General features: G+C 40.6%; 1 protein-coding gene across 7 annotated transcripts in view; it reads left to right on the plus strand.

Moving 5' to 3' along the window:
• Positions 1-26,441, plus strand: part of col14a1a (collagen, type XIV, alpha 1a) — a 218,433-nt gene that overhangs the window by 82,323 nt on the left and 109,669 nt on the right. For all 7 annotated transcript variants that reach the window (XM_060823020.1, XM_060823021.1, XM_060823022.1 and 4 more), the window contains 10 exons: positions 1,435-1,554; positions 8,310-8,474; positions 11,185-11,346; positions 12,800-12,960; positions 14,309-14,438; positions 15,948-16,093; positions 16,727-16,856; positions 18,136-18,275; positions 25,950-26,076; positions 26,231-26,370. In XM_060823020.1, the coding sequence (XP_060679003.1) occupies positions 1,435-1,554; positions 8,310-8,474; positions 11,185-11,346; positions 12,800-12,960; positions 14,309-14,438; positions 15,948-16,093; positions 16,727-16,856; positions 18,136-18,275; positions 25,950-26,076; positions 26,231-26,370 (1,421 nt within the window). The remainder of the gene's footprint in view (positions 1-1,434; positions 1,555-8,309; positions 8,475-11,184; positions 11,347-12,799; positions 12,961-14,308; positions 14,439-15,947; positions 16,094-16,726; positions 16,857-18,135; positions 18,276-25,949; positions 26,077-26,230; positions 26,371-26,441) is intronic.

The following is a 26,441-nucleotide window of genomic DNA, read 5'->3' on the forward strand; positions in this document are numbered from 1 at the left end:
TTGATCAATTCTGGTCCCAGTTACAATGAAGTTGGTGAAATATCAGTGTTGAATATGTTAGACCAAATTTGCCCATATCCCCAAAGCAAATAATATTTTCTGATGGCTGTTTATGTGCCTAATGAACAAACTCATCCTTGGTTCAGGGCTTTGCTTGGAACCTTAGCTCTGGCTGAAACTGTTCTTACTGCATGGAAGACCAATATTCTGGCACTTCAGTTAACCAGCATATTATAATTCCAATCCACTGCATGTTCATGTGATATTGTGTTCATTTTCCATTATACAGTTGTGACATTTGAAGGGATTTCACCCTTTTGTAGGATTTCACGGGTGAGGAGAACGCAAATTGGCCCTTTGTACTTGGCCCAATTCTTTAAGAGAAATATGCACTTAGCTGCAGTCTCCCTGATCTTTTCTCAATGCCAATTTCCCCAATTCCTTTTTGAGAGTTACCATTGGATCTGTTGCCCCTGCTCTTTTAGTCAGAACATTCCAAATCTTGGAAACTAGTTGCATCTTTTTAAAAAGAAAGAAATCTCAGTTCCCTTCTGATACTTTTGACAAGAACCTTAACTAGAATCATAGAGATGTACAGCATGGAAACAGACCCTGTAGTCCAACTCGTCCATGCTGACCAGATATCCTACAATAATTCATTTGCATTTGGCCCATATCCTTCCTCCTTTTCATAGAAACAGCTTCTCCTTATTTATTCCATCAAATGTCTAATTCGTTTTAGCCTTTTCTGCTCCAAGGAGAACAATCACAGCCTCTCCAGTCTCTTCAATAAACTAATCTTGGTTAAGATGACAATGAGCTCAGTGGCCTCCCCAATTTCAGCACAGTTCAAAATTACTGTTCTTGATCATACCCTGTGCTATCAGCTCAAGGTTTGTGGATGGGGATGGCCTTAGAATTGGACTGAGCTGTAATAGTTCCTGCTGTTAGGTGACTCACTGATAATAATCTGAAATGAAAAGAACAGCACATGTATAGAAAGATGAGAAAACAAAAATAAGTTAAGACTTTTTTTAATGAATGAATGAGACACTGACATTTTTACTTTGCACTATAAGACTTTGCTGATGTTTTTCAGTTATGGAAAAGCTTCATAGTTTAAATGACATGGAAAATGTGAACATAGTTTTATTAGGACATGATTAGGGCTAGTCTGCAGAAATGCTATTAGCAGATTACACTTATTCACATTTGTAGGAGTGATCTTGTAGAATTGCTTACAAGTTTGATGGAGATAAATCAAATGGATAGATTAAATTTTTTTTTAAAAAAGACTAAACTCTTTCATTCCAAAGCGGTTCGGTGTTTACTCTTTAATGCGCAATGGTGTTCTTTCAAATATGTCACAAACTAATACTTTGCTGTATTGCACAAACATGTGCTTTTTTTGAACTTGTCATCCATTTGTTTCAGGATTGGCTCAGTACAGTGGAGACCCAAGGATAGAATGGCATCTGAATCAACACAGTACAAAGGAAGCTGTACTGGATGCCGCCAGAAACCTTCCATACAAGGGTGGGAATACTCTTACAGGTACCGCCAAACGTATAAAATGTAATGTTTAAACAAAAACCATAAAAGCTAGAAATACCAGTCAGCCAGCCTCAGGGAGTAGAACACAAATTTCACACTGATACTCCCAGAGCAGCACAGAGGGAGTGCTAAACTGTTGGAAGTGCCACTTTTTTGGATTAGATATTACACTAAGGCCTAATCTCCTCTCTTGGGCTGATTTTGAAATATTCCATGGCTGCTATTTTGAAGAAATGCGAAAAAGCTCACCTCAGTATTCTGATCAGTGTTTATCCCTCAACAAACATCACTTAAAAGCAAGTCATCTGGTCATTTATCTTGTTATGGTTTGTGGAGCAAATTCCTGCAGATACTGGAATCTCTACTGAGGACAACAAATGCTGGAATTCATAGTGGGACAGACAGCACCCATGAAGAGGGACCAGATCTGATGAAGCATCACCTCGACTCAAAAAGTTAGCTTGCTCTCTCTCCATGAATGCTGTCTGACCTCCAGCATTTTGTTGTCTTCAGTGCTGTTAATGGAAACTTGCTATGTGTGGATTAGTTGAGGCATTTCTCACATCAGTAGCTGCATTTCAGAAAATACTTGATTAGCTGTAACATGTTTTGAGATAGCCTGAGGTTATGAAAGGCACCATAGAAATACAAGTCTTTTCTCTTATAATGAAATCATGGAGAGAAGTCTGAGAGCTATTTATTAGGAACAAAGAAGGAGTTGAGCAAATTGACGTAATTTCCAAGGAATTGACAAGGAATTTAACAGCCCACGGATGCAAACTTCCAGTATGCTGAAGAGAATACTGGAAAAATCCAGAGATAGTAGAAGTAGGTGTTCTGCCTAATTCTAAGTCAATTTACTGTTGTACTGATTGTAATAAAGGGTTACTGTTAAATTGATATTTGGACCTTGCCCGATTGACTCGAAAATGAGTTAAGCTAGCAGATCAGAACTTCATCAAACGTCAGTGACACTAACGCAGGCATCCCTTTGCTCATCCAGTTGTAACCTTTAACTCATCCACAGCTGTTCCTGTAGCTGTCTGCATCCTAACCTCTGGAATTCCCTCCCTCAAGCTCTTTATTGAGATTTTCCTTAAACATTTCTGTTTGACCAAGGTTGTGGGCAATGGACTAATATTACATGGATTGGAAATCAGATAGATAACCATTTTGTGAAGCATCCTGGAAGTTTCTGCTGTGTTAAAGGCATTAGAAAGTGCACATTGTTGTTAACAGTAAATGAAAGTGCATTATCTGCAATACTGGTACAGTAATTAAACAGTGGAAAAGGAGCCTTTCATTGTGCTGAGAATTTGACCCATTTCAAAAACTGGGTGAATATCTGGTTTGATGAAACTGCTTGGCAGATGGCTTAACTGATATCTCATAGACTTGGGAGAAAAGGGGGTGGGGGCCTGTTTGTTTGCAAAGCTCAGACTAGGCCTCTTCGGTGTCTCTTCAAATTGTACCTATTTGATAAATGCCACCTCTAGGTGGCGCAAGGACTGTGCGCATGCAAACAAAGAGGGTTTAACTTGTAATTGACATGAATAACTACCCCGTTTGAGTTAATCCGGAATCAGCCATTTCTTATTTGGGGCTTGAGGCAGCCATTACGTATTTAGTCTCCTCACATAGATCACTGATTCCGTTAACCCCATAGGATGGCCATCTCTCACGGATTATGGAGTTGAGATGACTGTTCTGTATATGCAGTACTACACGAGCATGTGCCAGTTATATTCTCAGGGCGCATGTTCCATTCAATAGCTTCCACTCCACCTGCGCCAACAGCTTCTCTGGTGAAGTCAGAGGGTATTCTGTTTCATGTGAATGTTGGGTAAGAACCCCACCACTGAAAGGCTGAGGTAGCCCAGGGCATCAATTGATGCTTACAAAAACGAATCAGTATGAAATAAATAGGGGGTAGTCTGTGTGTGTGTTGGTGCTGAGGTCACTGTGATAACACAAAGTAGCACATATGTGGCCACATACTGAAACCTGACACTGCCAGATGATATCACAGCCCTCCAAGGACTTATGGGTCAGTGGTATTCAGAGTAATCCCTTCATATTCATGTACACTATATATAAGGGCATCTTGGAGATATCTCTGTTCTAAACTGCTTTAGTTGCAACCATGTAGCAGAGAGTCCCTGTAGCATGGTTAATGACATTATAGTATACCTCAGAGGCTTATCCTCATACTCATTAAACCCTGTCTACAGGGAAGAGCTCAAAGGCAGCATGCTGAACATTTTGTATGATTAATGCAATTGATAGACTATTGCAGAGTTTGGAAATCAGTTGGTCAGACCCCATCTGAAATAAAATGAAAAATTGCTAGAATTACTTGGCAGGAGTTATCATTTCGAGTTGAATGTGACTTGTAAGCAACTGCATTGAGCTTTAAATAGAGAACCTCAGGAAAAACATGTTGGCTTTCAATTCACTTGAATGATAAAACAAAGGGTTCATTATGAGGGCAAGCTGAACAGATCTGGCTTGTATTTCCTTAAGTTGAGAAAGTTGTGGTATAATCTCACCAAGGTCTTTCTGATTAAAAACCATGAAATCTAAAATTAGAGCTAAATCATTCAGGAGTGATGTCAGGAAGCACTTGTTCAGAAAAAAAGTATATTAGACTGTGCACACTGGGGGACAGTCCAAATTTTCAAGATTGAAATAGAATTTATTTTTGGGTAACAGTGTCATGGGGAATGGTGCGAAAAGAGTTTAGTTGATGAGGGGGCATGATTTGATTGAATGATGGGGCTAGTCTCGAGGGGCTGATGGACTCCTCTTGTTATATGCTCCCGCAATCAGTCCTCCAGCAGAATATTGCAATGCGACCTTAAACAGCAATGCACCTTCTGAAACCTATTCACGGGGTCTCCGTAATCTGTTGCATATTATTTCCAATGCTAATGAAGCCTTAGCATATACCACTAAGATGAGAGGAGAGAGATTTATTAAATACATGAGGGGCAAATTTTTTGCACAGAGGGTAGTTCACGTGTGGACTAGGAAGTGGTGGATGTGAGCAATATTACAACGCTTAAAAGACATTTGGATAAGTACATGAATAGAAAAGGTTTGGAGTGATATGGGCCAGGCACAGGCAGGTGGGACTAGTTTACTTTGAGATTATACTTGGAATGGACTGGTTAGACTGAGGGGTCCGTTTCCTGCATGACTCCATGACTACACCAGATTATAGACTGTTAAAGGTTGTTAAGTGGAGGCCTCAGAAAAAAATGCATTAATTGCTTGAACTGGAAAGTGATGAGACTTTCCAGTGATGATAGTACAGCCCTTGAGCATTTCCACTTAAAAGCCTTCAGAATGAATTGTGTGTTGTAGGCTGGAGGTACAATACAGCAGAGTTGCAGTATGAAGCTAGTACATTTGAAAGCTCTGGGATGAAGATTCCTTACTGTCCTGCTCCTTCAGTGGTCACCAAAATAGATTTAATGTTACCTACACACTAAAGAGATTTTCCCTAGCAATTTGACTATTTTACAAGCCTGTTGAACACAATTTCTTTTAAAAATGTTGGAACTAACAGTAAAAATAGGTCAAAGAAATGGTATAACTAGGCAATGATTCTTCAGATGGGTATTTATGTCCTAAACTGATTTGAGCACTTGCCAAAATATTTTATGGAACATGTCCAACCACACTAATATAAGCAGCCTCTGCATTAAGGTTATAATTATTTTTTTGTTTCCTTATCGTGTAATACTAAAATACTCCCTGAAGAAAGAACATAAATAAAATCTGTTTTTCCTCAGAACTACAAAGTTTTAAGTTCAGTCTAGCTGGAGTTGGATAATTGTGTAATTTATGGATGTCAACATAAAGAATCATTGCTGAAAATTATACTGAAAGAACAAAAGTGTTGCATTCCTAAAGCACCTTTAGTAACTCTGCGAAGTTCCAAAGTACTTCCCAGCCATTGTGATACATTTGAAGTGTAGACAACCTGGCCATGTGGGAAATATGCAGCTGATTAGAGCTTATCACAAACAGAAAAATTGAAATGACCAAGTAATCTGCGTTAATAATGTTGGTTAAGGGAGAAATAATGGCCAAGACACCTGAGAGAACAGATTTCTTTGAAGTAATGCCATGGGATCCTTAGCACGAGGGGGCAAATGGGCCTCAGTTCAACATCCCATCTGAAAGATAGTGCAGTGACCCTTTGGCCCTGGAATGAGCATATCAGAAGCATCACTTTATATACACAATTGGCTCATGGTTGAATGATTGATCACTGAGCACAGTAAGGGTGCTTAGCAGGGTGGAAACATGGTATTTTTGTTCATAAATGTCAAGAAAAAATCAATTCCAAGCTTTAATATGAGCTGTCAGATACTCAGGCCTGTGTGTTATGTCAGGTTTGGTTCATTTAATCCTTCAGTGGAAATTTTCAGCTGTAAGACAGTGTAGAATATAAGAACAAGGGAATAGCTTCAAGTGTCTTGGCTCATGCTTTATCAGATGATCACAATGTAATAACATTAACAGGTTAAAACAATAACTCAAAAATGTCTGACACCCACGACAAAATTGGTAACCCTTGCAAAACATGGAACAAAATATCTGATCAGGTCAAAATGTAAGCCTTAATTCTGTGGGTGGAAAGCACTTTGGAGCCGTGGCTGAAGGATCCAGATATTTGGCTACCTAAACTAACCCGGCATTGAAGGGCTGTCTGAGTTGCTGTCTTTAGGAATGCATGTTAAATTGAAATTGAGTCCTGCCCCTTGGGTAAATGAAAGAACTCTCGTGGGTGCTGTTCAAAGAAGATCAAGAGCTTTCTCTGAATCTCCTGGCCAACATTTTGAAACTCAAAGTGATTACCCAGTTATATGTTTAACTCCTGCTTTTGAAAACCTGCTGTTTGCAAATTGGCTGCAGTGTTGGGGCCTTCTGTGAATGTAGCAGGTGCTATATACATGAAAGCTCTTCATTTGAACTACACAGTTTCCATTCTCACTGTGCATGATATTTCTGTGGCCATTAGTGAGTGAGAGTTAGGTACAACAATGAAATGAATTTATACTCATATACAATATTTTATGTTCATTATCAAGTGGAAAATAACTTATTTTCCTGAGTTTTAATCATTTGCTGTATAGGATGCATTTTGCGCCTTGATGGGACAGCTGTGAACACCACAAAGGCTATGCACTGCCTCGTTCCACTGCATTCTTCATTTCTTCTTGTTGACAGAATGTTAGTCCTGGCAGTGTCAGGTGGAATCTTTATCCAATCACCTCGCATCGAATTTCCAGGACAAGAACAACCCAATTGGCCCAACTGGTGTAAACTGATGCCTGTGCTCCACACAAGCCTCATGTCCCCCTGTCGGTGTACCCTTCTATTTTATCCTCCTACACATACTTCATCCAGTTTCCCTTGAAATACATTCATGCCATCCCCTACAATTGCTCTCTGTCATAATGAAGTTTAACATTCTCCATCTCCCTGAATAAAGACATTTCTCCTGAATTCCTTGCTGGAGTTGTTTTAGTGACTGACATTCTAGACAAGCCTACAAGGGGAGATATTTTCTATGTGTTTAATAGACTGATATTCTTATGTTGAATTAGACCGCAATTGATTTTGAGATTTGCACATGCTTTATTGAAAATCTCCAGTTTAGAACAAACACCACTTTCCACATTTCTCATATGGATTCCCTCCCTGTCCAGATGCCAGATTTCCCACCCTGGAAGAAGCCAGCTCTTTTAAAATATACAAAATTATCAACAGCTGGGGCACTATAACATTGATCGAATAACAAAGGAAAACCCATAAGGAGCTAAATCAAAATATCAACAGGAGGCCTGGCTTCTCTTGATTAGTTTTGGAGCTGTTCTGGCTTACCCTTAAATGAACCTGCATTTCTACCGCTGACATTGTCTACCTGGTGAAATCCTCTAAATTTTTATTTAAAATATCTGACTGACTCATCTTTATCCCACTCTGCCTGAGCATATTCAACCCCCTCAATTTTTTAATTCTTTACCATCTTTCCATGCTTCTACATGTGGATATTATGTTGTGACATCATAGAATCCTTTAGTGTGGAACCAGACCATTTGGCCCATCAAGCCCACATTGACCCTCAAAGCATCCCACCCAGACCACCCCTACCTGTAACCCTGCATTTCCCATGGCTAATCCACCTAGCCTGCAAATTCCTGGACAATATGTACAATACAGTATAGCCAACCCACCTAACCTGCACATCTTTGGACTGTGGGAGGAAACCAGTGCACCCGGAGGAAACCCATGGAGACATGGAGAGAATGTACAATCGCCCGATGGTGGAATTGAACCCAAGTCTCTGTACGCTGTGAGGCAGCAGTACTAACCACTGTGCGAGTCACCCAGGTGTCCCCTAAATTGGAGACTTAAGTTGTTTAAAGTGCTCCAAATGTTATCTAATCAAAGTTCAATTCTAATTAGCATAACCTCTCTGCCTTTCTCCCTCTGGAAATGAACCTCAGAGCCTAGGTCATTTGGACATGAAACTTTGAGTCTGTTTCTCTCTCCACAGATGCTGCCAGACTTGCTGAGTTTCTCCAGCAATTTCTGTTTTTTTGGCTCAGAGCTTGACCTGCATTTTATAAGTTGGTCTTTAACTTATGGACCCTCCTTTCAATATTTGATGCATATCCTCGATTGATATTTGTGCCATTCTAACATTCATGCTTGTGTGATTTATGCTTTTTTTTTAGGACTTGCCTTAACGTTTATCCTTGAGAATAGCTTTAAGCCTGAATCTGGAGCTAGAGCGGGTGTGCCGAAGATTGGAATCTTGATCACTGATGGGAAGTCTCAGGATGATGTCCTTCCACCAGCCAAAAGTTTACGTGCTGCTGGCATTGAGCTCTTTGCTATTGGTAGGTCTCTCGCGTAGCTATGGATTCCAACTGAGCATATTTGAGAAATGGTTAACTAGATTTGTACCCTTGTACTAAGACAGGCACTAAGGTTCCTGTGAGTTTATTTTACAGATTACGGAATGGGATTTCTTAGTAAATACTGTTTAGCGAGAAAGCTGTATAAGTTGAAACTTACCTGGCAAAATATTCAAGAGGCACTTAGAAACTACAGACTATTGCAAGCAATGACATAAAGCCAGCTTGCAATATGCCAAGCCCTTGTGTAAATGAATGAAATGTAAAGTTATCCATTTTGGTAGGCAACAGTTTTAAAAAGCAAACTTTTTATGAGAGATTGGGAAATGTTTAGCTTCAGGGACACCTGAGCTTTGTATATGAATCTGAGAAAGTCAACTTGCAACAAGCAATGTAGAAGGTAACTGGTCCCTTAACGTTTGTTACCAAGGAGTTAGAGAGTAAGAGTAAAGAAGTCGTATTACAATTACACAGGGCATGATGAATCCAGTGTTTTGGTCTCCTCATCTAAGAAAGGATATACTTGCTCTTGATGGGATGCAGCAAAATGTCACTAGATTGATTGTTGGAATAAGCAGACTGCACTGATATATCTATATTCTCCAGAGTTGAGAAGAAATATAAAGTTTTCAAAGGGCTTGACACGGTAGACGCTGGGCAAATATTTTTCCTGGCTGTGAAAGGGTTGGTCATTTATCAATAAGGTGAGAAATTGGTGAATCTTTGGAATTCTTTGCTTCAGGATCTGTGGATGCTCAGGCATCAAACATGTCTTAAGGCAGATGTTGTTGACTTTTGGATAGTAAAGGAGGTAAGGAATATAGACATTTTAGGAAGATGGAGCTAAGATGTGACGATCGACTGTGACTTTGTTAAATGGCAGAGAATGCTTTAAGGTCAAATAGCCTGGCCTAATTCTTACTTCTTATGTAAAGGCCATGCTATTCAGTGTAAACCAATAGTGAACTTTGTGATGAAAAATGAAGTTGTGCAATGTGGGAACTGTTACCTCAGCATGTATATTATCTGAGAAGCCCCTCTTTCTCTGGCTTGAACACTGGCATAGCTTAGTGACAGAAGGATTTCTGTGCTACTGAGTATAGAACTCCACATCTGGTCTTTTGTGATGCAGAGTAGTATCCCTGCCTTAAGACAAAGTTAAAAATCATAACACCAGGTTATAGTTAAACAGGTTTACTTGGAATCACTAGCCTTCAAAGCGCTGCTCCTTTATCAGGTGATTGTGGAGTATAGGATCATAAGACACAGAATTTATAGCAAAAGAGTTACAGTGTCATGGAGCTGTAATGATATATGAAACAACTTTAGCTTACGTCTTTCATCTTTTAGAATGGGATATGTTAGTTTCAGTTCTTTAATATGTAAATCCCAGAGTTTCTTTTAAGTTACATTCTCAAGATAGCTTTAGCTGTTCTAACAATAAATGCCATCTCAGCTCAGACAATACCTTAAAAGTGTGAGGTTAAAGTCTGTCTGTGTCCCAATGTTGAGTCAGACTGATTCTATTTCTAAAGTGGGACTTACAGAATCTTATATGGATTTATACAGTTCTTTGAGCAAAATAAAATGCAATTCTGCCAATAGAAATTCATTCCATTAACTTATATGTGTGTGAGTGCAGGAGAGATAGAGTCAGTATGTGCATGTGAGTGTGTGTACGTGTGTGTGTAACCTTGGTCAAGTATGTGTGTGAGTCTGATGAGGTATAAGCCTGTGGGAGGGTGTGTATGTGGTTGAGAGTACGGGGGTGTGGGGGAATGGGGGGTGGGTTGGATGGGATGTATGTGTGTGCATATGAGAGAGACCTTGTGTATGAGAAGAGGGTGTGTGTGTGTGTGTGTGTGTGTGTGTGTGTGTGTGTGTGTGTGTGTGTGTGTGTGTGTGTGTGTGTGTGTGTGTGTGTGTGTGTGTAGTGGAGTCACCTGTAGTGTGACATGACCCAAGGTCCCAGTTGAGGCCATTCCCATGGGTACCAATCTTGGCTATCAGCCAATGCTTGGCCACTTTGCATTGTTGCTTGACCATATTGCTTCTTGCTATTAATTTCATTTCATTTCTTGACAAACAGGCAACTTACCCATCTGCTTGTCCTTTCAATTCTTGGATATTTAGTCACCAACTCTGATCCCCTTGCAGTCACATCTCTGTGATACCCACAACATCGTACCTGCTAATTTCAATCAGCACTATGAGCTCATTTACCTTGTTATGTGTACTGCATGCATTTAAATACAACATCATCAGTCCTCCATTGGCTGCTCCCTTCTCATAGTTGACCCTTTACCTAATGTGCATCAAGTTAGATTCCTGACCCTTTCCATACTCTTTGTCCTATTTCTTGTTCTGCAAAATGTAATAATCTCTCCTGAGCCTCTCCTCACTTTTAACTAGTTTAAAGTCCTAATGACCACTCTATTTTGCCATTGCACTGGATCCTAGAGTTGGAAGCCTGGGTTCAATAATAACATCTCTGAACAGGTTGATTAAAAAACATTTCTTTTAGAATTACACATTCTCTCGGAGTTTTACAATTCATACAATGACTATTTTGAAAATGAAGACACTTGAAGGAAGAAAAATGACAGTTGATGCCAATATCATCTCCATTATCAATAGTGAAGCATGCCAATTTGTTTGTTCAAGAATTCTTATCTTTTCCCTTAAACAATAGGTGTGAAAAATGCAGATGTGAATGAGCTAAAGGCAATCGCCTCTGAACCCGACGAGACACATGTCTACAATGTAGCTGACTTTAATATCATGAACACAATTATTGAAAGCCTCACTAAAACAGTGTGCTCACGTGTGGAAGAACAAGACAAAGAAATAAAAGGTATGATACTGTATGTTTACACTTGGCCCCTCTTTCTCATCCACGTCTTTATTTTCTCTACCTCTCAGCTCAATATATTTTCCACAATTTATGCAATATGTGAATCAATGTACTGTTAGTTTTTCCTCTTAGAGGCAGCCTTTCATACACAGAAAAGGCACTCAATATAAATTTTATCTTAGGTTTTTGAAAATTTGTTTTGCTTTTGAAAATTATTGGGATTGACGATCGACAGAATTCTTTTCAGCAGTTGAAGAAAATTATTGCATTAGTGTAAGGAGTAATGCATTTTGTATTAGAGTTGATCTGACTACATAACCCAAATTAAGTCACGAATCAGGGCTGACATATTACACTAAGCCTAGGCCAATGGGAAAATTTGATGTCTTCCATTAAGAACGTTTAATGAAAGCTTAAAATTCCTTGGATAAGTTTAGTTATACTGTTGTGAAGTACCTAATTTTTATATCAAAGAAGGATTGCTTAAACTTTCTTAGGTTCTTAAAAATGACACCTGCTTAAGAGAAAATAATAATGGACCCAATTTTTAGATATTTGGGTGATTCCTGGGAATGATGGTCAGAGTTATGTGATCAGAATGATGAATAATGTAGGCAAAACCTGAGGTAACTGTTGCAAAGGAGAATACTAAGTAGTTGACAAAATCTGGAAAAGCAGGAAATGAAATTTTGCAGGCAGGAAGTGAAATAACTGTATATAAATGAAACATCTCAAATAGGGTTGAACTTTTACTTAGGTCTAATTTCATGTGCCTTCAATAATACTGATTTTAAACATTTGTAATTTACAAGTGAACTATCATCTATTGCCAAACAACTATCATTAGTATGTTAACAGTACAAATATGACATTCAGTTTCAAAACTGTGTAAAAATGCATTTGTAGATAATTTGGTCATCTTGGTGTCTACAACACACAGACAAAATCTCCCCCACTTGATACAAAGATATTATGGCTTTATTAATCTAAGGAGGGATATTCCTTCTATCTTTTCATCAAACTGTTCTGAATATTAAGGGTAAGAGACAGAGAGAAATGATTTCCACTAGGTAGAGAGTCCAAGACTTAGGGAAATAATCTAAAAATTAGCTTCAGGCCTTTCAGAAGTGAAGTTAGAAAAACTTTTGCTTGAAAAGTCGTCTAGAAATTTGGAACTGTCTACTGTAAATGGCAATTGGTACTAAATTTATTGTTAATTTTGCATTGAAGATTGGGGTAGCTTATTGTTAGCAAAATGGACTATGAGTCAACGACAGGTATAAGAAATGAGTACACAGATTTCCCATGGTATAATTGAATTGAAGGACAGACTGACCTCATTCTGTTCTTAGTTATTTAAGTTGCTCTTTTGATAACAGTGTCAGTGTGTTTTCTGTAAATTTGTGATTCCAACCTAAAGCACCAGGTTTTTAATTTGTCTCTGAATCTTTAGAAGCAACTGGAAGTTTGAGCTCAAACCCAGTGGCACCTGCAAACCTTGTAATAACTGACGTAACAGCTCGGAGCTTCCGTGTCAGCTGGTCGCACGCACCTGGGAAAGTGGAAAAGTATCGTGTGGTTTATTACTCTACCACAGCAGGTCAGCCCGAAGAGGTACATCAGTGTTCATTCTAATCAAAAATAAATACTTGTAAAATTTTACCAAACATGTATAAAATCAAAATGCTACCGATGATTCTGAAGGAAAGGAGAGAAAGGTTTGGAAATACTCAACTGGTCAGGCATCATCTGTAGTGAGAACAGCTGGGTAAAAGGTCAGAAATTTCCCCTGGGCCTTGGGAATCTGACATCAGAGCCATTTAAAGGCCCTGAGCCTAATCTTGTAGTCAAGGCACACCCTGGTGCAGAAGTCAAATTTTCTATCCCCTTGTTCACTGCCCTCCAACTTGGGATGACTGTCAGTTTCTGTGGCTGGAGGTTCCAAGGAGCAGATCTTGGCACTGTTTGGCCAACAGCCCCACCAGGAGAGATGGACAATACTGAGAGACAAAGGTGAACACAAGGATGAGTCAGGATGGAGGGTACTGAAACCTTTTAAAATTTAAACAGGCCCACTGTTGCTATGGTGATCAGAGTGGAGGGCAAACCCTTTACAGGAATACTTCTGGCTGAGCCTCTGGCCTTTTCTTGATCCCTGTGGCTTGGTCATTTGCCAAGAAAATGAGACATCCATGGGTCTCTGGCCAGCCACTGGAAGACTGGTCCAAGTTGTTGTTGCCTGCTTCTGAAATCATTTGGCAGTGAACACTGTTCTGATGCCAGGGAAATGCTCGTGATTTTACTTCATAATAGCTGTAAGTGAGAGCCTTAATTCTTTTCCAATTGGCTATTTACCTGTGTGCAATGGGGTGTTGATTCCCACCTCTGGTTTTTATATTTTCCATCAGCCTGTCTGGACTTATGACACATCTCCATGGCTGACACAACTTGAGTCCAGACCTTCTGGTCCAGAGGTAGGGAATTTATTACCGGACCCAAGAAGCAGACATGTGAATGAGCACAGTCCCTTACCCATTCAGTATCAATTGCTCTTAATCATTAGAGCATTCACATATGCACACGCCATTATTTACACCCACCATTGACTTGCACTTGCATGTTGGACCCTTTAGTACTCATTTTCAGGACACCAACATCACAAAAAAGCACCAATTATAGTTTTCATATTCCTGTTTATGGAAATTGCTATTTGAAAATTGGCCGAAATTCCTACATTATAAAAAGAGCTACACTCTTGTTCAGATGTTGTGAAAGATGCTGTAGAAGTGCAATTCTCTTTCTGTTAGTATAATTTTTCGCAACAGAGTGTAAGAGAACCTAATGGATGCAGAAATATTCTTTGTGCCAAAGCTCATAAATTATCTGGCTTTGAACTGATTCCAGCTAGCCTGTGTCACAACTAACTCCGAAAGATGAGAAATGCAAGTCCTTTTCTCTGTAGGTGGTTGTGGATGGAACAGAATCAACAGCTGTCATTCAGAATCTGATGTCCCTGACGGAGTATCAGCTCGCGGTATTTGCCATCTATGAGAAGGCAGCCAGTGAAGGTTTACGTGGGGTCGTCACCACATGTGAGTAGCATGTAGCTTAGTCCCAATCTTGTGGTTAAACTGGAGTATCCAAAACTCTCCAGGAATGTCCCAGAGCATTCATGTTGAGAAGATTAATGTTCAAGACACTGCCAGAAAATTCAGTGAGATGTTAAAAATATCAATTGTTGCTTTCCATTTTTTTCATTTTATTTTACATTATTAATTAAAGTAATATCATAGGTGGGGAAATGCTATTTAACCATTGGGTTGTACGGTGGCTTATTATTAGCACTGCTGCATCACAGCACCAGGGACCTGGGTTCGATTCCAGCCTCGGGTGACTGTCTGTGTGGAGTTTGCACATTCTGTCCTTGTCTGTGAGGGTTCCTCCACAGTACAAAGATGTGCAGGTTAGGTAGATTGTCATGTGCTGGGATGTGCAGACTAGATGGATTAGTTGTAGTAAATGTAGGATTACAGGGATAGGGTAGCAGATGTGAGTCAGGGTGGGATGCTGTTTGGAGGGGCAGTGCAGCCCCGATGGGCTGAATGGCATTTATCTGCACTATAGGGATTCTCTGATTCTTGACAGGGACCAACATGATTGAGGTGTGTCGTTATATGATTACAATGTCAAGGATTGTGTCCAAAGCAGTCAATGACCCTGCCTTAAGCATCAACTCTGACATTTGTGATTTGAGAGCCAGTTGTGCTTGGAATGCAGACACATTGCAGAAAGCAAGTTAAAACGAAAAGTACAGACAGTGCAAAAGAATGGTTTTGCTGATGCTTGGAGGCAGGGATTTTGGCAGAATCCTTTGCAAGTAGAATCTGAAGCAAGAGCACAGTAAATGTTGAATAATGCTTTGTTGTATTGCTCTCTTTAGGTTCAGACAGAAGTTTATTAAATCGGATATAGTTTATCAACTTAGCTCTCATTCCAGTCCAAGGCTTGCTTTAAGGTCAGGCTTATAATAACCTCTGATACCAAAAACTAGAGAATCAAAGGATTAATTCCACATAAGCTGTGAATAGAGATAAGCAATGTGTGGGAGTTTGTTTTGAGGCACTGTCTCACTTTATAATCAAATGGATTTTATTAAATTTGAGTCTTAAACTCTCCACCAGTAACTTAGTATTCACTGTGCTGAAGCTTTTGGTGAATGTGGATGGGTTTGGGGGTTGCGGTGATGTGGGGGTGCAGGGTTTGCACGTGGCAGTGGGTAGGTTCATAACCAGAGGCAACACCTTCTCCAGTGCCTACATGTCCCATTTATCATATGGTGACCAGAACTGCACAGCTCTCCAAGTGCAGGCCAACCAAGACTTGATACAGGTTAAGAAAATCTTCCCTAGTTTTCAGTTCTACCTCTCTGAAAATAACACCCGTGCTTGGTTGGCCTGCTTTAGGCCTCATTAACTTGAAGCTCAGCTTTAACTGACAGGAGGTAAGGTACAGCCATGATCTAACTGAATGACGGAACAGGCTCAAAGGGCTGAATGGCCTATTCCTACCCTGTGAATAGTCATTTGTCTCTCTTGTTCCAGTGGCGCTACCTGCAGCTGCAGATTTGGATATCTATGATGTGACCCACAGCAGCATGAGAGTCAAATGGGAACCTGCTCCGACAGCTACAGGTTACATGATCCTTTATGCTGCACTCACTGGGGGAGAGACAGCTGATGAAAAAGAGGTACACGTTTTCATTATCTGTTCAATGTTTAATCCCACTGGGCTGCTACCATCCAAGCTGTGCAGATAATTGCATTTGCAATTTCACAAACATTTCACCAATTTTCTATTAAAAGAAGAATTCACTCTTTTAGCACCTAATATGGAAGATACAACGCAGTTCATTTACCAGCATGAAGATATAATTTTCTAGGTCTTTTCAGTTTAATGTAGGGATGAGTTTGGACTCCTGAGAGGAGTTATCTGTTTAACGGGGAGTGCTGAACGATCAGGAGGTCTTGGCTTTGGGTGAGAGGCTCTGTTTATCCTGTAAGTTGTAAATACAGGATTCCATGGCTGCTATTTTGAAGATGAGCAGTGGAAGCTTGTAGGGTTGTAGAGGAAAGAACAGTGGGAGTGGGATCAATTGGATAGCTCTTTCAAAGAGCTAGTACAGGCATGATGGACGAAGCAGCCGTTTCCTGTGCCCTTTCATTCTGTGACTCTAGATCAGCCATAGGCTTCCAGGAATAAAGGTTGTAAATTCTTAAAATTACCCTTGTCTGTTGTACTCAGTTTGTGGAACCTGTCTTTTATGTTAACAGTGAGATTATCGAAATATGATTGAGAAATCAGCTTGTATTTTCCACTGTAGGTAAAAGTGGCCGATTCAGTTACAGACGTAGAACTGGAGGGATTGACCCCAAACACTGAATATACAGTGACAGTGTATGCCTTGTATGGTGATGAAGCAAGTGACCCACTGACTGGACAAGAAACAACATGTAAGTCTTGTCAGTGCTTTTGCTAGTTTATATTCTTGCTGGACAAAATGCTAAGGTAAAGCTTCATCTTTATGGGTTACATCAAGAAATGTGCATTTCATAAAATCATACAGCACAAAGTGGCCATTTGGCACATTACTTCAATCTGAGCAGTGTTTACTGAGTAATAGATGAACTAACTTAGTGGCTGGTAATAGCCTCCACACTCAAAATGACAGACCACTTTCTTTATGGTCTTTGTGGGGCTCTCGTTAATTGGGAATAGTATGCACAGTTCAGGGATTGCATCCTGTTTGCCACACAGTCTAAATTCTGGACATTCATGCTTATCTTTAGAAATAGAGGTTTGAGTTGTTATTATTTTTTGTCATCATTTCATAACAATTGTGGGGAGAGAATGGGATAACAATAATGTTACTAGACTAATAATACCAAGTCCAGGCTAATGTCCTGGGGACTCGGGTTTAACCTTACCGTGGCAACCAATGGAATTTTCAATTCAGTTAATAAATCTAGACTACAAATTAATAATGACAACTATCATCAATTATAAAAACCCATTATAATACCCTTGAAGGAAATCTGCCATCCATACCTAGTCTGAGCTATACATGACTCAGACCCACAGCTACATGGTTGATGAACTGCCTCCTAACGTTGCCGAGCAAGCTAATGAGGGATGGGCAACAAGTTCTGATCATGTCAGTGATAATCACATCTTATGGAACAGTGAAGAGACATATCAAGGTGCTTCAAAGGAGCATTATCAGACAAATTCCGATGGTGGGCAACATCAGGAGATACTAGGACTAAAGCTTGACCAAAGAGATTGATTTTAAAGTATATCTTCAAGGAGGAAAGCACAGACATGGAAACATTTAAGGATAGGGATTCCAGAACTTGGGTTTAGATAGTTGACTACATTGCTGCCAATGGTAGAGGAGAAATCTGGGATGTTTAGAGGTTAAAATTGTAGGAGTGCACATGCCTCAGAAGACTGTAGGGCTGGAGGACATTTCAGAGTTAGGGCAACAGCAATCCTGTGGAAATATTTGAAACTAAGAATGAGAATTTTCAAAGTGAATGTTTCCCTGTCTAGAAACATATGTAGGCCAGGGACTAGGATTAGTAAAATGTTTATTTACAGATCATGTGTAATCTTACAAGATGCACATTATTTCCATTGTGAAAAACATGTAGCAAAAAAAAATTTGCAAACTCTTTCTTACATTGTTTGTGAGTATACCTGAAAATAAATCTTTTTAAAAATTTTTTTCAGTGCCACTCAGTCCTCCTCGAAACCTGGAATTCTCAGAAATCGGACACAGCACTGCCAGGGTCACCTGGGAAGCAGCTTCAAAGAAAGTTAATGGATATCGAATTATGTACGTGAAAACCGACGGTGCAACAATAAACGAGGTATGTGCATTAGTCATTTACTGAACGCATGGTTAATGAGGAGAATGAGAAGATAAATTTACTGTTAATAGTCTTTAAAGGTGCCGTTGTTTTGACTTGTTTTTTTCCCCAAAGTTCCAAAACAATGCAACAGTATATAAAGCAGTAATTACTGCTCCTGGAATTTGAGGAACTCACCTCCAACACATAAAATACCTCAAAAAGGGGCAGCCTGTTACAGGACGGGAAAGGTTTCTGGCTGTAAAAGGCTTCTCCTTTTTTGACGTATTTTAGGTGTTGGAATTATTGTTTTATATGCTGTTGCATTGTTTTGGTTCTTTGGAGAAATAAAAAGTCAAAACAATGGCACTTTTAAAAGGGAGAGGAACAGAGAACGGCAGCACATGGTGAGGTCAGTGCAGGAGAGACAGAGAGAGAGAGAGAACTCACATTGTTAACTGACACAGCAGTGAACCTGCGCAGTTACTGCCTTTGCTGTTGAATCATGTATCGCTGGACGTCAGAGTGCATCTGGGAAAATTAGTTAACAATGAAAGTCATAATTGATCTTGGAGGAACCTGTTTGGGAGAGGTCACAGCACAGAAACAGATAAGTAAATAGTTTTAAGTGTTGTCTTGGGCAGTCTGCAGTTGTGAACAGAGTGGGTTCTTTCTTGATTATATGTTTTATTGAGATATGTCTCTTGATTAAACTTTAAAAAAAGGCCATAAGTATTAAGTTAGCCTGGAGCAGTGTTTTGTAGAGGAATAAGATGAGGCTATTTTCTAGGTGTGCAGATTGGAAGAAGCACAAATGGCTCTAAGTAGAGTGATATGCTCTTCTTGTTAGATGTGGGAGTTTAGGGAGAGTTTTCATGCTACTGAGGATTATATCTGCAATAAATGCCGTTGGTTGCGAATCCTATCAGATCGAACAGAATGGTTGGAGCGACAGTTAGAGGTAATGAGGAACGTACATTAGGGGGTGTGATGGATGGCAGTTATAGGAAGGGAGAAAAGTTGCAGGTACAAGTCACATAGATAAGTTAACTCTAGGAAAGGTAAGAGAGGTAGGCAGGTAGTGCAGGAGTCTTCTGTGGCTATCCCCATTTCAAACAAGTATGCTGGTTTGGAAAATGTAGGGTGTGATGGATTCTCAGGGGAATGTAGCACGAACAACCAAGTTTCTGGTATTGAGACTGGCTCTAATGGGGTGTATGTTGGGTTCCAAGAGATCGATTGTGTTTGAGGACTCTCTAGTCAGAGGCACAGACAGACATTTCTGTGGCCAGCAGCGAAAAATCAGTGGTGTGCTGCTTTCCTGGTGAATGGATAAAAGATGCCTCAGACAGGGTGCAGAATGTTCTCAAGGGGGAGAGGGACCAGCTGGAGGTCACTGTACACATTGGAACCAATAACATGGGAAGGGAAAAGGTTGAGATTCTTAAGGGACAATACAGAGCGTTAGGCAGGAATTTAAAAAGGAGATCCTTGAGAGTAGTAATATCTGGATTACTCCCTGTGCTATGAGCCTTAGCGAGGGTAGAAATAGGAGGATAGAGCAGATGAATGCATGGCTGAGGAGCTGGTGTGTGGGAGAAGGATTTGGATCATTGGAATCTCTTCTAGGGTAGAAGTGATCTGTACAAGAAGGACGGATTGCACCTACATTGCAAGGGGGCTAATATAATGGCAGGGAGATTTGCTAGAGCCATGTTGTAGGATATAAACTACTAAGGTGAGAGGGTGGGACCCAGGGAGATACTGAGGAAAGAGATCAATCTGAGACTGGTACAGTTGAGAACATAAGCAAGTTATTCAGGGCAGGCAGTGACATAGCAGAGAACAAGGTAGGACTGATAAATTAAACTGCATTTATTTCAACGCAAGGGGCCTAACAGGGAAGGCAGATGAATTCAGGGCATGGTTAGAAACATAGGACTGGGATATCATAGCAATTACAGAAACATGGTTCAGGGATAGACAGGACTGCAGCTTAATGTTCCAGAATACAAATGTTACAGGAAGGATAGAAAGGGAGGCAAGAAAGGAGGGGGAGTGGCGTTTTTGATAAGGGATATCCTTACAGCTGTACTGAGGGAGGATATTCCCAGAAGTTATTTGGGTGGAACTGAGAAATAAGAAAGGGATGATCACCTTATTGGGATTGTATTATAGACCCCCTAATAGTCAGCGGGAGATTAAGAAACAAATTTGTAAGGAGATCTCGGTTATCTATAAGAATAATAGGGTGGTTATGGTAGGGGATTGTAACTTTCCAGACATAGACTGGGGCTGCCATAGTGTTAAGGGTTTAGATGGAGAGGAATTTAAATGTGTGCGACAAAATTCTCTGATTCAGGATATGAATTTTCCTACTAGAGAAGGAGCAAAACCTGACCCACACTTGGGAAATAAGGCAGGGCAGGTGACTGAGGTGTCAGTGGGGGAGCACTGTGGGGCCCGTGACCATAATTCTATTAGATTTAAAATAGTGATGGAAAAGGATAGACCAGATCTAAAAGTTGAAGTTCTAGATTGGAGAAAAGCTAATTTTGACAGTATGAGACAAGAACTTTCAAAGGCTGATTGGGCGTAGATGTTCGCAGGTAAAGGGACGGCTGGAAAATGGGAAGCTTTCAAAACTGAGATAATGAGAGTCTAGAGACAGTATGTCCCTGATAGGTTGAAGGGAAAGGCTGGTAGGTGTAGGGAATGCTGGATGACCAGACAAATTGAAGTTTTGGTTAAGAAAAAGAAAGAAGTATATGTAAGGTATAGACAGGATAGATCGAATGAATCCTTAGAAGAGTATAAAGGCAGTAGGAGTATACTTAAGAGGGAAATCAGGAGGGCAAAAAGGGAACATGAGATAGCTTTGGCAAATAGGGTTAAGGAGAATCCAAAGAGTTTTTATAAATACATTAAGGACAAAAGGGTAACTAGGGAGAGAATAGGGTCCCTCAAAGATCAGCAAGGCGGCCTTTGTGTGGAGACCCAGGAGATGTGGCAGATACTAAATGAGTATTTTGCATCAGTGTTTACTGTGGAGAAGGACATGGAAGATATATAATGTGGGGAAATAGATGGTGACATCTTGAAAAATGTCTGAATTATAGAGGAGGAAGTGCTGGACATCTTGAAATACATAAAAGTGGATAACTCCCCAGGACTTGATCAGGTGTACCTTAGAACTCTATGGGAAGTGAGGGAAGTGATTTCTGGGCCTCTTGCTGAGATATTTGTATCATCAATAGTCACAGGTGAGGTGCCGGAAGACTGGAGGTTGGCTAACATGCTGCCACTATTTAAGAAAGGTGGTAAGGACAAGCCAGGGAACTATAGACCAGTGAGCCTGCCGTCGGTGGTGGGCAAGTTGTTGGAGGGAATCCTGAGGGACAGGATGTACATATATTTGGAAGGGCAAGGACTGATTCGGGATAGTCAACATGGCTTCGTCCATGGAAAATCATGTCTCATAAACTGGACTGAGATTATTGAAGTAGTAACAAAGAGGATTGATGAGGGCAGAGTCGTGGACATGATCTATATGGACTTCAACAAGGCGTTCAACAGGGTTTCCCATGGAAGATTAGTTAGCAAGGTTAGATCACATGGAATACAGGGAGAACTAGCCATTTGCATATAGAACTGGCTCAACGGTAGAAGACAGAGGGTGGTGGTGGAGGGTTGTTTTTCAGACTGGATGCCTGTGACCAGTGGAGTGCCACAAGGATCGGTGCTGGGTCCATTACTTTTCGTCATTTACATAAATGATTTGGATGTGAGATTAAGAGGTATAATTAGTAAGTTTGCAGATGACATCAAAATTAGAGGTGTAGTGGACAGTGAAGAAGGTTACCTCGGATTACAATGGGATCTTGATCAGATGAGCCAATGGTTGAGGAGTGGCAGATGGAGTTTAATTTAGATAAATGGGAGGTGCTGCATTTTGGGAAAGCAACTCTTTGCAGGACTTAATGGTAAGGTCCTAGGGAATGTTACTGAACAAGGTGACCTTGGAGTGCAGGTTCATATCTCCTTGAAAGTAGAGTCGCAGGTAGATAGGATAGTGAAGAAGGCGCCTGGTATGCTTTACTTTATTGATCAGAGTATTGAGTACAGGAGTTGGGAGGTTATATTGCCGGTGTACAGGACATTGTTTAGGCCACTGTTGGAATATTGCTTGCAATTCTCTTCTCCTTCCTATCGGAAAGATGTTGTGAAATGTGAAAGGGTTCAGAAAAGATTTACAAGGATGTTGCCTGGGTTGGAGGATTTGAGCTATAGGGAGAGGCTGAACAGGCTGGGTCTGTGTTCCCTGGAGCGTGAAGGCTGAGGGTGACCTTATAGAGGTTTATAAAATCATGAGGGGCATGGATAAGGTAAATAGACAAAGACTTTTCCCTGAGTGGGGGAGTCCAGAACGAGTGGGCATAGGTTTAGGGTGAGAGGAGAAGGATATAAAAGAGGGGTAACTTTTTCATGCAGAGGGTGGTGTGTGTGTGGAATGGGCTGCCAGAGGAAGTGGTGGAGGCTAGTACAATTGCAACACTTAAAAGGCATCTGGGTGGGTATATGAATAGGAAGGGTTTGGAGGAATATGGGCCGGTGCTGGCAATTTAGATTGGGTTGTGATATCTGGTTGGCATGGACCGAAGGGTCTGTTTCCACGCTATACATCTCTATGACTCTAAGACAGGCTGGGGAGGGGAATTAATATGCTGAAAATGTGTTGCTGGAAAAGCGCAGCAGGTCAGGCAGCATCCAAGGAGCAGGAGAATCGACATTTCAGGCAAGAGCCCTTCTTCAGGAATGCGCTTTTCTAGCTGCGCTTTTCCAGCAACACATTTTCAGCTCTGATCTCAGCATCTGCAGTCCTCACTTTTTCCTAGGGGAATTAATATGTCTTGCAGTGTTAGTGACTCTGTTCCTGTGAACTACAAATTGGTGAAAAGGGCTACAAAGCTGTCTGTTTTGTTTGTTTGATTGAAAAAATACCTAACTGGTTTATTCTTCTCTCTTTAGTGAAAGCAATACCTAGCTTGGGCCCATAAGTGACTCCAGTGCCTAAGTCAATGTGGTTGTTTCCATCTAACCATAAGACATTGGAGCAGAAATTAAGCCATTTGGCCCATTGAGTCTGCTCCTCCATTCAATCACAGCTGATAGGTTTTTCAACCCCATTTTCCCACGGTCTCCCTATAACCTTTGATTCCCTCTGGCAAACAAGAACTTATCTGTCTCTGATTTAAATATACTCGATGACCTGGCTTCCACAACCCTCTGTGGTAATGAACTCCACAGATTCATTACTCTCTGGCTAAAGAAGTTTCTCCTTAGCTCCATTCTAAAAGATCTTCCCTTTAGTCAAAGGCTGCATCCTTGGGTCCTCGTCTCCCCTGCCAATGAAAACATCTTCCCAGTGTCCACTGTATCCAGGCTGTTCAATATTGCATAAGTTTCAATCAGAATCCCCTTCTCCGTCTACACTCCATCGAGTATTGTCCCAGAGTCCTCAAACATTCCTCGTATGCTCAAACTTTCATTCCTGGGATTATTTTTGTGAACCACGTTTGGACCCACTCCAATGCCAATATATCCTTCCTGAGGTATGGGGCCAAAGATTGCTCACAATACTCTAAATTGGTCTGTCCAGATACTTATAAAACATCAGAAGTACATCCCTGCTTTTATATTCTAGTCCTCTTGAGATAAATGATAACATTCCTAACTACTGATTCAACCTGCAAGTTTACCTTAAGGGAATTCTGGACTCGGACTCCCCTTTGCACTGCAGATTTCTGAATTTTCTCCCCATTTAGAAAATAGTCCATGCCTCTATTCTTCCTACCAATGTGCATGACCTCACACTTACTCATTGTATTTCATCTGCCACTTCTTAGCCCATTCTCCTAACCTGTCTAAATCTTTCTGCAGCCTCTCTGCCTCCTCAATGCTACCTGCACCTCCACCTATCTTTGTATCATCTGTAAACCTAGCCAGAATGCCTTCAGTTCCTTCATCCAGATCGTTAATGCATGAAGTGAAAAGTTGTGGTTCCAACACTGACCCTCGTGGACCACCACTGATCACCAGCTTCCATCCTAAGAAGGACACTTTTATCCCCATTCTCTGCCTTCTGCCAGATAGCCAAGCTTCTATCCATACTAGTACCTTACCTCTAACACCATGGGTCCTTATCTTACTCAGCAGCCTCCTGTGTGGCACTTTATCAAAGGCCTTTTGGAAGTCCAAATTGATAACATCCATTGGCTCTCCTTGGTCTAACCTGCTCGTTACCTCCTCAAAGAATTCTAATTCTTGAACACCGCTCATGAACTTTTCTTTGTTGAATGGTGATAAATGCTGGCCATATCTGTACCACCCATGTCCCGAAAAAATGCTTTTTGAAAAAAATGTAGTGGTCATATTTTGCAAGTTTAATACAATACCTTGACATTTTGTCAGTTGTACAAGGTAATGACTCGGAAAGGGTTAATGTTGAAATTGCAATGAACAGGAGACATCATACAGTTTGGGGTGTGGTAAAGAGGAGTCTGAGGGATCCTGAGGGAAACAGATATGTCATCATTCTCTCCTAATTGTCTTCAATATTACGTGTAACTAGCCAACGTCACCTCTATGTATTGATATCATGCAATAAACTCCTCTTGTTAAGACTTGCTGTCGACCAGCCTCTACCACAGTTAGCTAGTAAGCCCTTAGTCCCAGTCCAGAAAAGAAGATTTATGGTCTTGAGGCACAGAAGTAGTGTTTCAACCTGTAGGCCCAAAGGTCCAGATACAAGGCCCACTGCCCTGGAGGTGTCACAACATGTCTGAATCAGGTTGATTGAAATAGTTTAGAAAGAAAATAGGTACCGTTAGCTGGTAGTGGTAGTGGTATAACATCATTTCGTCTCTCTGCAGAGATGAATCATTTGTGAGGCTGTCTGAGCAAGCTGGGAATAGTTCTGTAGGCCCACCTCATCACTTTCCAATGTTGCTGTAGTAGCCACCTTATAAGGGTACATGACTAGATCACAGGAATAAACCCTTTAGCTTCAGTATGTCGTTGTGATCTACATTGAGGCATTGTAAACACCCCCACCCTGTGACTTAACAGAGGATGAAGGATGATACAATGTTGAAACTGTAGCAAGTCTGCACAAACCACAAAGCATTCCCACAACCATTACCACTAAGATCTTTCTCTGAATGGCCTCTGTTCACTTAATGACACCAGTAACCCCAATAACCAACTTGTGGCACTGAAAGAAAAGTCAGATTTTCAAACATGCTCTACAAAGGAATACAGAAATCCTTGAAACAGTGCAATAAAGAGATTGGGCTTACAATAACTAAGTGAATTGAAAAGCTGGGAGAAAATAATGAATTTATATAAAATTAACAGCGCATAAACAAGCCATTCAGCCTAACTGACTCATGCAAGTGCTTATGCTGCACATAAAGCCTCCTCTTAATATGTTTCATCCCACACAGTCAGTGTATTCTTCAATTCATTTCTCCATCATGTGCCTTTCTAGCTTCCCCATAAATGTATTTATATAATTCACGACAACACTTGTTTGGTAGAAAGATCCATATTCTTACCATTTCTGAGGTAAGGAAGTTTCTCTCAAATTCCCTGTTGAATTTATTGATAACTATGTTATATCCATGGCCTCCCTAGGATGAAGTTGAAGGGTCAACGACAATTTTCTTAAGTAACCTGACATCGCTTACAGAATATACAGTTGCTGTTTTCTCCGTTTACGATGAGGGGCAGTCAGATCCTCTCACAGGCAGTTTTACTACAAGTAAGCAAACATCTTCTCAGCGAACATTGTTGCTCCGGCTCTCGTTCACATTGTGTTGTAAATTAATGGTTTAATAGAAAACATTGCTGCTACAGAATGCACTTCATATGTTCATATTTTGCTACTCTTTTGTTTTAATCCTTGTCCACTGCAGAGAAAGTTCCAAAGCCCTTGGACTTAACAATCAGCGATGTTTCTACAGATGAATTCAAAGTTAGTTGGAAGCATTCTGCTGATGACGTTACTTTATATCGATTGGCTTGCACCCCCCTGAGTGGGGAGGAGGCGAAAGAGGTAAGGCACAATTCACCTAGAAGCAAAAAGGGTGTAGGAATTAAATCTGAAATTAGATCTGATCGTTCTGT

This window comes from Hemiscyllium ocellatum, chromosome 4 (genome assembly GCF_020745735.1).
Source record: "Hemiscyllium ocellatum isolate sHemOce1 chromosome 4, sHemOce1.pat.X.cur, whole genome shotgun sequence".
NCBI lineage: Eukaryota > Metazoa > Chordata > Chondrichthyes > Orectolobiformes > Hemiscylliidae > Hemiscyllium > Hemiscyllium ocellatum.